A 14,566-nucleotide genomic window follows, 5' to 3' on the forward strand; every position below is an offset into this window, starting at 1 on the left:
AGTGCTTAGCCTCGCATCCTGAGCGTAACATTTTAGCTTTTTATGGTAGCCAACCATGCTTGGGGAGAATGTCCTGCTTCAATGGCTGTAAAGGCCTGAATGATCATGGCTGCATCACACTGTTGTGAGACTCTAATCTTGCATATATACCACAAGCAAACCAAGGAGACCAACACCAGAAGGCCTGCTTAAGCACATACCAAGTATGGTTTTAAGAACAGACAGCAGAGCAGTAGGACTGACCAGAGGGTGGCGAATGGAGCCTGCAGTGTCAGAAGAAAGCTAGTAGGCCTGTGTGGCCTGTCCTGGTTAGCCACCAATATTGTGCCCCACCTCTCTGAAATGAGTGGCTATTTTCCCTTGGAAAGGAAAGGACTGAGACAAGGGGCTCACGCCTACAAGAGAAGCATTCTGCTACTGAGTTACAGCACGAGCTCTGAATGTTTTTTTTGTTTGTTTTTTTGTTTTTTGTTTTTTTAATGTGTGTGTGTGTGGAGGGGGCAGCGCTCATCTACGCAAGGCACTTGCGTGGAAACTCGAGGATAATTTTAGGGCCGGTTCTCGCCTCCACCTTGTTTGAAGTAGGGTTTCTTATTGTCTGTCACTGCATCTATCACATTAGCTTTCTAGTGAGTGTCCTGAGGTTCTTCCGCCCTCGCCTTCCGTGCTGTGTAGGAGTACACATTACAGGCACGCATTACTATGTCTGACTTCACGTGAGTACAGAATATCCAAACCCAGGTCCTCACACAAATTCTGTATCCACTGAACATGAGCTCCAGCCCTGGATTTATTTATTTTATATGTACAAGTAACACTCATGTATGTATGTGCACCTATGGAGCAGAGAGGGCATCAGATCTTCTGGAACTGGAGTTACAAATGGTGTTGAGCTGCCAAATAGGTGCTGGAAACTGGACAAGGGATTCTCTGCAAGAGAAGGAAGTGCTTTTAACTGCTGAGCCCCAGGATATTTTTCAAAGTCATCCAGCCCTATCTATGTGTTTTGAGGAAACAATTTGATTTCATCTTGAACCTGTGATTTATAGTCTATAAAATGAAGCCTCCTCCTACAAGTCTCAAATTCTATAAAATGCCACTTGAAGCCACTCTGTTGTCTTTATGAGGCATAATTGTGCCATTTTTAATTATACCATTCTTACTCTTTTACCCATTTTCATTGCTAAGTGATAAGGGGAAAAGAGGTTAAGCCTGGACTGTAGTATAGCTTATCATTCCCAAAACACCTGTCAGCCTAGCAGCTTTTGAAGTGTCATCCTCATATATATCCAATTTCACTTATGAAACAATATTTCTACCCTAAAAGCTCAAGCATGATCCTCACTAACTGTTTTAAAACTTTTAAATCCAAGGAAACTGGTTTCAGAATAAATTTTAGCTTAATTTTCTTTTATGTATATTATTTTATTTGAACAGCATATTGAAAACAAAATCATTGACATTTAAAGAAAACATTTTGAAAGGTTTGATACACATACCAAAATGAAATTATAACTGCAATGAAGATAGCATGTCCTTTACCCTAGAGGCATAAAGAATGATCACAGCACTTGGTAATCCTTTCCACAGCTCCACCCAACCCCAAGTACCTATTTATCTGCCTGTCACTATAATTTATCTTTGCATCTGTTAGAATAGATGGAACATCCATATAAATGGAATTAAACAGGGTTCTAATTTCACTTGTTTCTGTGATAAAAAAAAAAATACCCAGACAAGAAGCAATTTAGGGAAGAAGAGATTATTTTAGCTCACAATTCCAGATTATAGTCCATCGTGTGGGGTAGTCATGACAAAAAACTGGAATGATCAGGGTCCCATCTACAGAGAGGAGCAGAGAGAGAGTTGATGCATTATGCTCGCTTGCTTGCTTGTGTTCGGCTTGACTTCTCCACTCTTACATAGTTCCCTGACTAGGGAATAATGCCTCCCATAGGGGGCTGGGCCTTCCCTCATCAGTTAACTATGACAATCCCTAGACGTGCCCAATGTAGAAAATTTCCCATCAAGATGTTCTCCAGATGATCCTAGGTTGTGTCAAGTTGACAACTAAAGATAACTATTACATATGGCATATACTTTTGGGGGGCATGGATCTACTCATCATTATTCAAGAGTCATTCATGTTGTTACATGTTAGTTGAGAGACGAGGTAGGCATCTTTAGTGGCAAAATCTTACATTCTTGTAATTTCAAAATGCCCTTTTCTTTATTTTCAGACAAAACTTGAAAACTAAGCATACTCAGAGGCACCCTTGTCTACCATTTTAACCTTTAAATATATGATCCATATCCTTGAGCTAAGCATGTCCAAAGAGCATGTGTCTACTGTCTTTCTTAAATTATCACTCTCAACTGAGTATGCTCAACAATGGGCCCACCCCTGCATGAGTATGTATATGCTTCCCTGTTTGATAAATGTGTTGCTTTAGAAATAATTCAGTGCTGTTCTTGTCATGTAGGTAGTAAGGCTCTCTCCACTCCTTCATGCTTTGGATTTACACTCACCAAGATGCAAACACATTGCCTCTTCTTACATGCCAACAGTTCACTCCTTTTGACAGTAAGAAGTATTCCATCTTCTATATAGCAATTTGTTTAAACACTGGATTTTTGCTGGACATTTGGGTTGCTTCAGTTTAAGGCCATTACAAATAAAACTGCTATAATTTTTTTAAATCATTTATTTTGAAGCAGTGTTTCATAGTGCCCAGGCTGGCTCTGCACTCTCTAGCTACGGATGACTTTGACCTCTCTACCATCCTGCTTTCACCTCACAAGTGCTGGAATTACAGGCATGTGTCACAGTGCCTCAAAACATTTCTGTACAATTGTTTCTGTGAGCATATGCTTTATTTTCTCTTGAATAAATACCTAGGAGTAGAATTATTGAGGAAAAGAGCAAGAATATGTTATAATCTTTATTTTATTTTTTAAAGCTGCATTTTTATATGTATGACTGTCTGTCTGTACATATATGTGTATGTATGTGAACCTTGTGCATGCAGTGCATGCAGTGCCCATGGAGGCCAGAAGAGGGTGTCAGATTCCTTATAACTGGATTGTGAGTTGCCATGTGGTTTCTGGGAATTGAACCCGGGTCCTCTGGAAGAGCAGCCAGTGCTCCTAACCACTGAGCTCTCTCTCTAGACACTGTGTTAATGTTTTAAGACGTTGATTTTCAGAAACTATCAGTTTTATTTTAACTTCTACAGAAACTTCACTTTCTCTACAACCTTGTCAGGTGTCTATCCTGGTCAGTCTCTTTAACTGGGGCTGTTCTGTGAGCTGCAGACTGGCTGTAATTTGTCTTCTTCATGCTAAAGATGTTGCACACCTTTTTATGCACCTGTGTATGATTTCTGTCTCTTCTTTGGTAAGTGTCTGGTCAGATCTCTTACCCATTTTCAGTGGGGTTTGCTTTCTTATTGTTGAGTTTTTCAAGTTTCTTATATATTCTTCATGTTTTTTTTAATCAGTTACATGCTCTGTAAATGTTTTTGCAATCTGTCTCTTATATCACTTGTGGAATTGTGTCTTTCAAAGAGTTTTTAATTTATAAAATTAAAGTCTTTATCAGTTTACCTTTACAATGGCTCATATTGATTGGTTGATTGATTGATTGTAGGGGAGGGCATACTGATGTCTTGGAGGCAAGAGGGCAACTTGCTGGAGTTGATTCTCTCCTTCTATCATGTGGACCCTAGGGATTAATCTTAAGTCCTCAGGCTTGGCAGCCAGCACATCTTCACACTGAGCCATCTTGCTGGCCCTCAATTGATCTTTCATGGATGATGCTTTTAGTTTATATCTAAGAAACTGTTGCTTAACCCAAAGTCTTAGAGATAGCCATCTATGTTTTCTTCTAGAAACTGTAAACGTTTTTAAAAACTTATTGGTTTATTTGAAACAAGGTTTGAAACTTCCTTCTTATGTTTAGATTTATGATCCACTCTTGGCAGATTTTGATAGCAATTGTGAGGTGTGGACTGTTTATTTGCATGTGGCTCTCTAGTTTCTAGCAGCATTTGTCAGAGAGGCTGCGCCTTCTGCACTCCCTGCCTTCGGATATCAGGAAGACACAGCTCTGCTGTGTTTGGAGCTCCGATCTCTGCACTCTGCCATTTGACTACTAGTGTTTCCTGATATAATGTTAACACTGCCTTGATTGGTTTAAGTAAGATTAATTTTGGCTAGTCTAGGTCCTTTGGGTTTTCCATAAATTGTAGAATCACCTTGTCAGTTGATTTTTAAAATCCCTATTGGGATTTTGATTGGGAATATACTGCATCTAAGGGCTAATTCAAGTCTTTAAACAGTTAAACAATGTATATATCTATCACCATTTTTCTCAGAAATATTTTGTAGATTCCGGTATGCATGTCTATATATCTTTGTACATACTCATACTTAAATATTTTAATATTTTAATATTACTGCAAATGGTATTTTAAGTTCAATTTTCAGTTGTTTCTTGTATTTCTTATATATAAATATATAGACATGCAGTTAGGAGCTTGGGCGACAGCTCAGATAGCTCATCTCCCCCCCCCTTATTTATTTATTTATTTATCTATTTATTTATTTATTTATTTATTTATTTATTTATTTTTAATGCAGAGTTTTCTCTGCATAACCTTAGCTGTCTTGGACTTGCTTTGTAGACCAGGTGGCTTCCAACTTACAGAGATCCACCTTTCTATGTGTCCCTAAGTGCTGGGATCACAGGTGTGCACCATCATGCCTGGCTGACAACTCCTTTGGTTAAAGTGTTGCTGCACATGTTATGAGGACCTGAGTTTTTACATAAAAAGCCAGGCGTGGCTGAGTGCATGTGTAATCCACTACCGGGTCAGCAGAAACAAGGGCTTGCTACCAAGATGTTCTACTATGCTCAGCAAGAAACTTTGTCTCCAAAAACAGGATGGATAGAAAGAGAGGAAGACACCAACCAATATCTAGTTTTCATGTGTGCACACATACATGTGTGCTCTGTATAAAAGTGCACACACCCAAACACATGTACACACATCCACACACTCTCCATACATATACGCATGCACATGCACCCTCTACAAGAATGCACGCACCCACACATACATACATACATACATACATACACACATGTACACGCCCACAAGAATACACACATACACCTCTACACACACCTTACACACATACATACTTGAATACAAAATACAGTAATTTTGTTGCGTCTTTCTAGTACATTTTTTTAAAGCTATAGGTTCCATCAGATTTTCTACACAGACAACCACACGCTGTATGAAAATACAGATTGTTTTGTTTGTTTCTTGTAAAGTCTTCTATTCCTTTTTTCTTTTCTTGCCTTATTGTACTGCTTAGGTCCTCCATCAGTGTAACCTTAACAAAGGTGAGCAAAAGCAGTGATGTAAATACCCTGGCCTTGCTCCTGTCTTTCTGTGGAAACCATCCCTAGCCCAGCACCAAGGACAGTGCTCATTTCAGGTTTTCACAGCTGCTTTGTATCAAGTTAAAGAGCTTCCTTCTGTTCCTAGTGCTTTTAATTGGGTGTGTATAATAGTTTTATCAAAGGGCGTTTCTACATTTAGCCAGCTAATTTTTCTTTTTTTTTACTTGTTATATGTTGAATTCTATTTATTTTCTAATGTTAAGCTTTTCATTTTATGGATAAAATTAACCTGGTGATTACAATTGACCTTTTAAAGATATTGTCAGGTTTTATTAGATAATTTCTAAAGTAACTTATAGAATCCAAAATAAACTTCACAGATATTATCTTCTTGTAGGGCTTGAACATTTGAAAGGATTTTACTTTTTCAGAAAGTAAGCTTATTCTATTTATTTCTTTTGAGCAGAATAGCACACTTCAATTCAGGTGCTAGTAATACAAAATATGCTTAATCATTTTTTCTTCTACACCAAACCTGGGACTGGCACATGAAGAATTTTCTGAAAATATATTTTGTTGGAAGCATTGTTCAGAAATGCTTTTAGGAAAGCAGAGGTACCCATCAGAAATGGGTTTTCTCGTCTGCCAGGCTAAGGAGTCATTTAAGGGTTTGAGCAAGAAGTGACACTCTGGTGATGAAAAACCAATTAAAAGAAAGTTGTTCCTGTGACAGGAAGATATTTTCCCCAATTCCTGAAGGAGTCTAGTGGAGAAAGGGCAAGGCGTCAGCTTAGCAGAGGATGTAGGGTGGAGAGGAAATAATGAAAGTGATGTATGGTGGTCACCTGAGGAGCTACATGTGAAGGGGTGGAGAGAAAGATAGGGAATATTGACAAGCTCTGGGAACACAGGGCAGCTTTGGTTTACAATCTGGAAGGATTTGTGGCTGTGGAATAACCAAGTAGAAGGGTCTGGAAGGCAGCTAAACCTGTGGGTTTGGTGCTCTCTTCTGGAAGCAGGGATTTGGGTTCTTCAGCTAAGGGTGGACCTAAAGACAGGGCATGTCAGGAACTCCTGCGGACTCGCCCTGCAGTAGCTTTCACCATGCTCCAGCTTACTGGCTGCCTCCTCAGACGCTAAGTGGCAGCTAAGCAGGGTTGCTGAAGGATTTCAGCGGCTTTGGTTCCACTTGCCAGTCCAAAACAAACAAGATATCTCATCTATAAGCACTTCAGTTTTCTTACGTAATGAAGGAAACATAAACCTCACAAGCTGGCTATAAGCCTTAGAGGAGATAAATACCATTTGTTACTCCACTGAACACAAGTTCCTTTCCATTTGCTTGAAGTAGATAAGTGCTTAAAAGAAAGCAACCATTCATGAAACCCTTATAGTTTTTGTCAATAACTCAGCGAGGAAGGCTTTGCATCACATCGAGGCTCAGTTCCTCATGCTTATTTTCTTGATAGTTGTTTGCTTTGTGTTTAAGGACTATACTTAAGACACAAATTGGGCACTTGTTTTCTCTCTATTCTATGGAGAGATGAAAACTCCAGCCATTCCTTTCATGAGTGAATAGTGGAGACCCAGCTCCTACAGCACACAGAAACCTCCGCGTGTTCCAACCTGTGTAGAAGACAGCATAGGATTTGCTCCTGTGTCATCCACACCCCCTTGTAGACTTCACATCACACAACACATAATACAACACAAATGCTGTGCAAATGGGGTCACAGAGTAATTTAATGTTTGGAGAATGATGAGAAAAATGTTAAACATAAACAGTTTTTTTCCCTGAACATTATTTTGGTCTGTAGTTGCCTGAATTTACAGAATTTGCAGGTGGTCAAATATATTATGAGAATGCTGAATCCTAGCTGTTGCTGAAGATAAGCATAAACACGTGCTTGATAAAGCCACACATCCAGTCCACCATTTTATTTTGAATAGTAAGCTTCAATGTCTAACTAATATTTTTTTAATTGAACTGAATGAAAGTCACAGAATATATGTGATAGGGACTATTTCAGCTTTCAAGAGTTCTGGCTTGGCTTAGATAGTGATTATCCTGATTATTGGTCTGCCTTAGGCGTGTTTTAAATGTTTTGCTCAGTTCCCAGATTGTCTTGATGGGATTTGAGACAGGGTTTTGCCACTTAGTCCAAACTCGCACTCCTGCCTCTGCCTCCCACATGCTACGATTCCAAGTGTTTGCCACCATGCTTGCTTCTCAGGTCTCTCTTCTCTCTCCTCCTTCCTTGTACCAGCAAAACCCCTTTTCTTACTCCATTAAAGACTTTTGGGGGGAAGGAATTCTTCTCTGGCTAGTAATTTTGGGTAGGAAAATTCTAGTTGACTTGTTTCTCAGCCATCTTTGCTGAGGGCCAAGAATGAGAACTTTCTGTATGTAGGAGAGGTCATTTTCCAGCCAATAACAACACCTGAACTCACGCTTTAATGTTTCACTGCAAAGGGTCTGTTGAAGATGTGCTTAGCTAAACAGCAGAAAAAGTACCCCATGGCTGAAGCCAGGTTTGAGCTTCAGAGCTCCATCTCTCTGTTATTGCAGGAAAACCTTCAGCCTTCTCTGGCCTTGTGACTCTCATAATACAGTGAGATTGACCCAAGTCATATGCTGCTTGAAAGCTTCCATGGTTCTAACTCTGAATAGGAAACAAGGCTGTGGGTTATCTTGATGGAGTGAAAGCTAAGTCACCCTTTCCCCAAACGAGTGACCCTGGGACACAGCTTTCTTAGCATCCAAGTCCTACCCAGATGCGCAGCTAACTAAAGGATGTTACAGTTGACTCAGTCTTGAGCCAGCTATGGCCACATGCTTCCCAAGGAGACCTCCTCCAGGCTGCCCTCAGTGATACTCTGAGCCCATTTTAAACAAGAAGCTTTTCAAGTGTGCATGAGGGACAGCAGCAGGATACTCATCTCTATTCTGCCCATTGGAGTAGCTGGTAGCCAGCGGGAGTCTCCTGCATGTCTATGAACCCATAAAAACATGCTTGGTTCCTGGGAAAGTTTGGTTATGGAATGTGAAACTTATTTCTTTCTATCTTTAAAACTTTTAATACTTGAGTTTAAAGAAATGAACCAAAAACTTAAGTCAAGCTGACATCACTCTTGAATTTTCTGATGGCATTTTGCTCCACATAAATGGAAATGAAAGGCCCAAGGCCCTTACTCTCTACTCCTGCCTATGGCAGACCCCTCTCCCAACTCTGTGTCTGAATCTTCCTCCACAGCAGCTGTCATGCTTGAGTTTGTGTCTTCAAATACTGCATTGCCCTAACAATCAATCCCCCAAATACCCTGGCTTAATTTATTTCATTTACATTGCCATTCAGGTAACATGCATGTCAGTAGCAGAGCTAATAGAGGCTAATTACCTCTCATGTGGCTTCCTTAATGACTTTTATTGATATTTAAAAGTAATACATTAGAAAACATGTCAAGGCTATTTTTAAACTGAAGTCTCAGCACCCCAGAAATCTGTACATTTCTTAAAGACATCAACTACTGTTTATATAGGGAATTCATGAATGACTCATTAAACAGATGTATTTCTGTCCGTAGGTCATTCTGAAAGCACCACTTCTAATTACAGCACAGCCTTCAGACACATTTCTTCTCATTTATAATGAATTAGTAAGTAGTAGAGTAAAGTGAACTGTCTTGGGAGGCAGGCCAAAGAAAACAGGGATGAAATGTCATGATCATGCTTTATGTCTTCCCAAGTTGAAAGTCCAGCTAGATTAGAAAAAAGGCGTGTGAGGGCTGGCTTCTCTTAACTCATTACTGTGTCAAAATGATGGACAAAAACAACCTAAACGAGGAAGGATTTATTTTGGTTCAGGGTTTCAGAGGGCTCAGTTCATACATTTGAATATAATATCATGGTGATGAAAGCACACAGGTGAGGAACTTCTCCTCTTCATGACCAATAGGAAGAAAAGTTACAAGAGGGTACCAAAACAAGATATGAGCCCCAAGAACACTCCCCAGTAACTTACTTCCTATAACCAGGCCCACCAACTCCCATAAGTCTATGCAAATTCTGACTTCACCAGTGGATTAAACCATTACACCAGCTTAACCTCTGCAAGTGCCGTGGCAGACATAGCAAGGTGCGCTTTATGAACATGCTTGGCATTGCTCAATTCATCCACGATGACCAGATGAACCATCATGGGATTTGCTCATCAGAGCATCCTTTTTATGAGTGTCTAGGGATGGTGTTGCCCACAAGATCACTTCCCAATTCAGGATAGAGCTATCAGATTTCATTAGTACCGCCCTGCAGAGCGTTTTCAAATAGTTTATGCCACAAAACTAGAGTGTCAACCAAAGCAGATGCAGGCCACCTAAAGGAAAAATTTTAAAAAGCATTTTCCTTTTAGAGAATGTGTTGATTTGTTTATCGGCTTTATTTTGAGACAAGGTTTCTCTGTGTAGCCTAGAGACACCTTTTCTCTGGACTTTACCTCACAAGTGCTAGGATTACAGGCACAGATCACTATCTACAACTCAGCATCTTGAGTATTTCTATCAGCCATGCCTTCCAGGATCCAGATCCAGATGTTTTTTAAATATGGACAAGATCTACAGATGGTGGTTTCTGTTGCTTTGTAACTGAGCCTCATGTTATTCTCCTGTAAACTGGCACATATACCTGGTACTATGATGACTTTGCTTATGAACACAAGCTGGACACATAGCCAGTGCCTAACAAAAACTGTGACTTTACTGAGTTACTACTGTCATTTTGTTACTGGAAATTTTGGGGAATCCTACCATGAGTGCCATCTATTACCAGGGAAATTGGGGCCCCTTTCAGGATTCTTATTCTTGTTAATGAAAGAATTTAAAAACACACTCAGAAGCAATCTCAGGGACTGTTTTATTAGAGTTTAAAAGAAAAATGGAAGGGTAGCAAATTGTAAATCTTAGCAGCTCCCCAAAGGAGGGGCCTGGAGAAGAGGAGGAGAGACTGCCATGTGTTTTTAAGCAGCCATGTCGAGGAAGCAGTGGGAGGTGGAGCTGAGGTGGGAGAATAACAAAGGAAGGAAAGAAGTCCAGAGTGTCCAGGAAACCATGTCCACGGGTCTCTCCTGTTTGATATCAGAGGTCATGGGTTTTTTTGTTTGGTTGTTTTCTTTTCATACAATCCTAAATGTTTCATGTTGAGAAATCAGTATATAAATCTAAAATTCTGGCCATGGAGGACATCTTTGGCACAAACTACTCTTTTCTTTTTGGGTAGTTAAGAAACTGAAGTTTGAGGTTGCTTCTTCGGATCATGGGATTTTTTGTTTTGTTTTTGGTTATAGTTAATCTGTATATGATAATTGTTTTCGAGACTTTTGGTTTTTTTGTTTTCTTGGGTTTTGTTTGTTTGTTTGTTTTGTGTTTTTTTATTTTTGTTTTTGTTTTGTTTTTGCATCTCTAATGTTTTTCAGCAGAGGTAAGCTTTGCACATCTAATTCCCTCTTTACTCCGAGAGATATGCTTGTGTAGGCATGTACTCTCACCTGGAGGGTGCTCCCATCTCCTGGGCACTGTCCTTGCTCTTAGCCTCTGACTTATGCTTGTCTCACTTCAAGGTCCCCTGGCATTGTGGCTGGGAGGAACTGTATCTTCCTCTCCTTATTATCTCATGTTCCCACTGATCAGTTATTGCTCACCTATGCATCCTGCTCAGCTGTGGGATGTATGACTAGCTAATAAGGGGGAAATCTTCAAGCTGGAATAAGAGTGTCATCTCTCATGTGTTTCCTGGAAGAAGGAAAAAAAGAGTAAAGAGCAAGAGCAAAGTCTTTGAGATGCCTGCCTCTGTCCGACTAGCTCAAATGTCTCCTGAATGAACTAATAAAGGTAGCTCAATAGGTTAATACACCCTAGAGAACATTACTCTGAAGGAGAGGGGAATTGTAACATTTTGGGGTGTTCTTTTGGCATTTCATGTTTAAAAAAATGTTTCTTATAAAATGTTTTCAATGGGTAGAAATTGAAACATACTTTGTTTAGGTAGCTGTCTAGACTCATTTTATATGGGGGGGTGGTCATTTTCATAACCCACCATTGCAGTACAGTACCTTATGCTTTTCTGCTGAGGTTCTGGTAAAATTGTCAGCCCAAGTTATTACATTAAGTCTAATGTATTCACAAGGAATGGGTGGCTGGTACTGTCAGTTAGATACTAAGAAATATTTGTCTAGATATTTGATCCAATCTGTATTTTTATTTAATGTGTAATTGGTGAGAAAATAGCAAAGATAAATTTAAATGCTCGCATCTCTAACCTTGTCACAGTGTCTGAGCCCTCATTCATCATCATTATCTTGGATTCCTACAGCCAGCTGACTTCATAGGAAAGCAGGCACTGAAGCAGATTAAAGCCAAGGGGCTGACACGGAAACTGGTTTGCCTCACCTTGGAAACAGAGGATGTGGATCCGGAGGGAAATGAAAGCATTTGGTACAAGGGCAAGGTGAGTACAATGGCCATTGCATTACCCACAACCAGACTTTTCCAAGCACCACCACATGTTTTTTTTCTAATTTATTTACTTATTATTATACACTTTTGATTTCTGAGCTGACAAAGAAACAATGTAATTAACTGACAGAAACTGAAATGCTGCTCATTTTTTTTGCAAGCAGAAGAATCCATCTGCATTAAATATATATAGCCAAATATTTTTTTAAATATTGGGAAACAATATATTTTTATATCCATGAATGCAAAAGATTGATTTTGTAAGGATTAGTCTGATTTAATTTCTCAGGAATCTCTCTTTAAAAGATACACTTAGCATAATACGCACAAATCCAAATGAACACATCATGACACTGAGACCTGAAGCTTAGAGAGTGATTTGAGAAGTATCTGCCATTTGGTTCTTCAGGAAGAATACAATTATCACCTTCTAACTTCAAATTGTCTGTGCCATTCTCAAAGTTCAGTACAACTAGGGTTACTGGGACAGGCCACACACAGGACTCCATTCCCTTCACTGTTGCTATTTGTAAAGGCCATCGTGGCTCAGCATTTGGATGTGATTTGGCTGGTGTGGGATGCTCAGTGAGATGATGGGGAATGGGAGCAAGCACTCGCCTCTCAAGGCTCTTTCTAAGAGCTGTTTATTCTGTTTGGAGCAGGGTCAACTGTTAATGCACAAAGCTCAGCGATCCTCTCTGATATCTGTCTTCATTTTCTCCATCCCTTCTGTGGTAGCAGCTGGAGGCAGGGAACTTGTGGCATCAAATCATAACCTCACTGAACAGAGAGAAACAAGACACAAGCCTTGTGACATAGAACTAATGTGGCTGACTTGCCCCCACATACCATGTTTTGTTTTGTTTTGTTTTCACATTTCCTCATTTAGTTTTACAACATCTGTATTAAATATGTGTGAACATTTCTGTTGTAAAGATGAGGCTTTGGGGCTCAGAGGTTATCTTTCATCTTTCTTACCACATGCCACCTGCTAATAGAGTTCTAGCCCAATTACAGGATCCTTCCTCTTGAAACCCCAACACACTCTTGATGCTTAGTATAGTCAACATTTTAGTCATGCTAAAGGCCCTCTTTTTTTAATCCTCATTTTCAAAAACCATTCTTTTAAAATGTTTTAAATGCTTGAATTGCCATACTAATTATGCATATTTTCGAACAGTGTGATATAGTGTGTGGTGATAGGATCATGGTAATTGACATCTTCACTATCACAGACTTTATCATTTCTTTGTGTTAAGAGCATTTATTTTTGGCTGTTGTTGTTGATGGTGGTGATATGTGTGTTTGTGTTTGTGTGTGTATGTGAGAAAGAGAGAGAGAGAGAGACAGACAGACAGACAGACAGATGGACAGACAGACTTTATATAGCCCTGACTATACTGTAATTTGCTGTGTAGACCAGACTGGCCACACCTGTCTCTACCCTTGAGTGCTGGGATTAAAGACATGCACAACAAAATATCAAAAGCTATTCCTCTCAGTCATATATTCTTTGTATTTTTCAATGATATGTATCTATATATTGCTTTCATTTCCTGACTTTGCTATAATTTTCCTTGCTTTTGTTATTTGCTATTCTATTCCTGCAAACATTCCCAATTTTGGAGATAAAGAATAAGTTTATGTACTTATTCAACGTATTCCTTTTAGTAGTTTACTCTGTGCCTCTCTGTTTACTCTGTGATGTTGTCAGCTAAAAAGAATGAGAATTGTGGACATTGGTAAAAACAAAAAGAAACAAACAAAAAAACAAGGTCAATGTTCCAGTAAACAATCCATGAGGATCTACTAGGTAGAGGGTAGGACAAGTGTCCCCACATGCCCTGAGTGACAAGAAAGGATGGATCTAATTGAGCCCAGAGGAGTTGAGATAGAACAATTTAGAGTTTATGCAAGAAGAAAAAACTCTTTCTGTAGATTTTATAAGTAAGATAAAAGATTTTGAAATTATCCTTGGCTACTAACCCCTGGATCAGGAAATAGAAATGAAGTCAATGACAGCACAAAACAAAGCATATTTAAAAATTAGTTAGGTGACTAACTCAGAAATGGCTGCAAGGCAGTTACTGTGGGGATGTTAAGATGGACAAGATGGCTGAGGACTCTTTGAAATGATGACGGCTTGTGGTCAGAGGGCCCCACCAGAGCTCCTGAGGGGTCTTCCTGATTCTCAGGTTGCTGGGGCAATTCTCTCATCCCCCACACAAATCTCCATTTTACAGACTCTGAAATTAGACCAAAGTCACCAAGACAGCCTTTAAACCCCCATCCTCTTGGACCCAAATCCTTGTCTGACCCAAAGGAGAAAAAGCAACTTCAGAGCATGTGCTATGTTTTAGCTGTTTACCACATGTGAGGTGAAAATATTCAAGTCTTTAACTATCCAGTCCTCATTTTAAGTTTAGACTCTCATGGAGAGCTTCTCATTTGGGGTTTAAAACTGATAATCGAAAATCTAGACCTCAGAGATCAGCATTAAGTTCATAAGTGTGTTAACATCTAAAAGACTAGAAGGAATGTGAGCTAAACTGAGTTATGTCTGAGTGACCAGGTGGACTCATGCTGTGAGCGTTGACACAGCCATGCACAGTCCACAGTGCTCAACATGGATCCAGAAGGAACAGC

The 14,566-nt window shown here is 39.6% G+C and overlaps 1 protein-coding gene across 2 annotated transcripts in view; it reads left to right on the forward strand.

The window, feature by feature from the left end:
* Dmgdh (dimethylglycine dehydrogenase) overlaps positions 1-14,566 on the forward strand; it is an 88,786-nt gene that overhangs the window by 58,673 nt on the left and 15,547 nt on the right. For both annotated transcript variants that reach the window (XM_060385573.1, XM_060385572.1), the window contains exon 15: positions 11,778-11,912. In XM_060385573.1, the coding sequence (XP_060241556.1) occupies positions 11,778-11,912 (135 nt within the window). The remainder of the gene's footprint in view (positions 1-11,777; positions 11,913-14,566) is intronic.

The sequence above is a fragment of the Meriones unguiculatus genome, chromosome 6 (assembly GCF_030254825.1).
Source record: "Meriones unguiculatus strain TT.TT164.6M chromosome 6, Bangor_MerUng_6.1, whole genome shotgun sequence".
NCBI lineage: Eukaryota > Metazoa > Chordata > Mammalia > Rodentia > Muridae > Meriones > Meriones unguiculatus.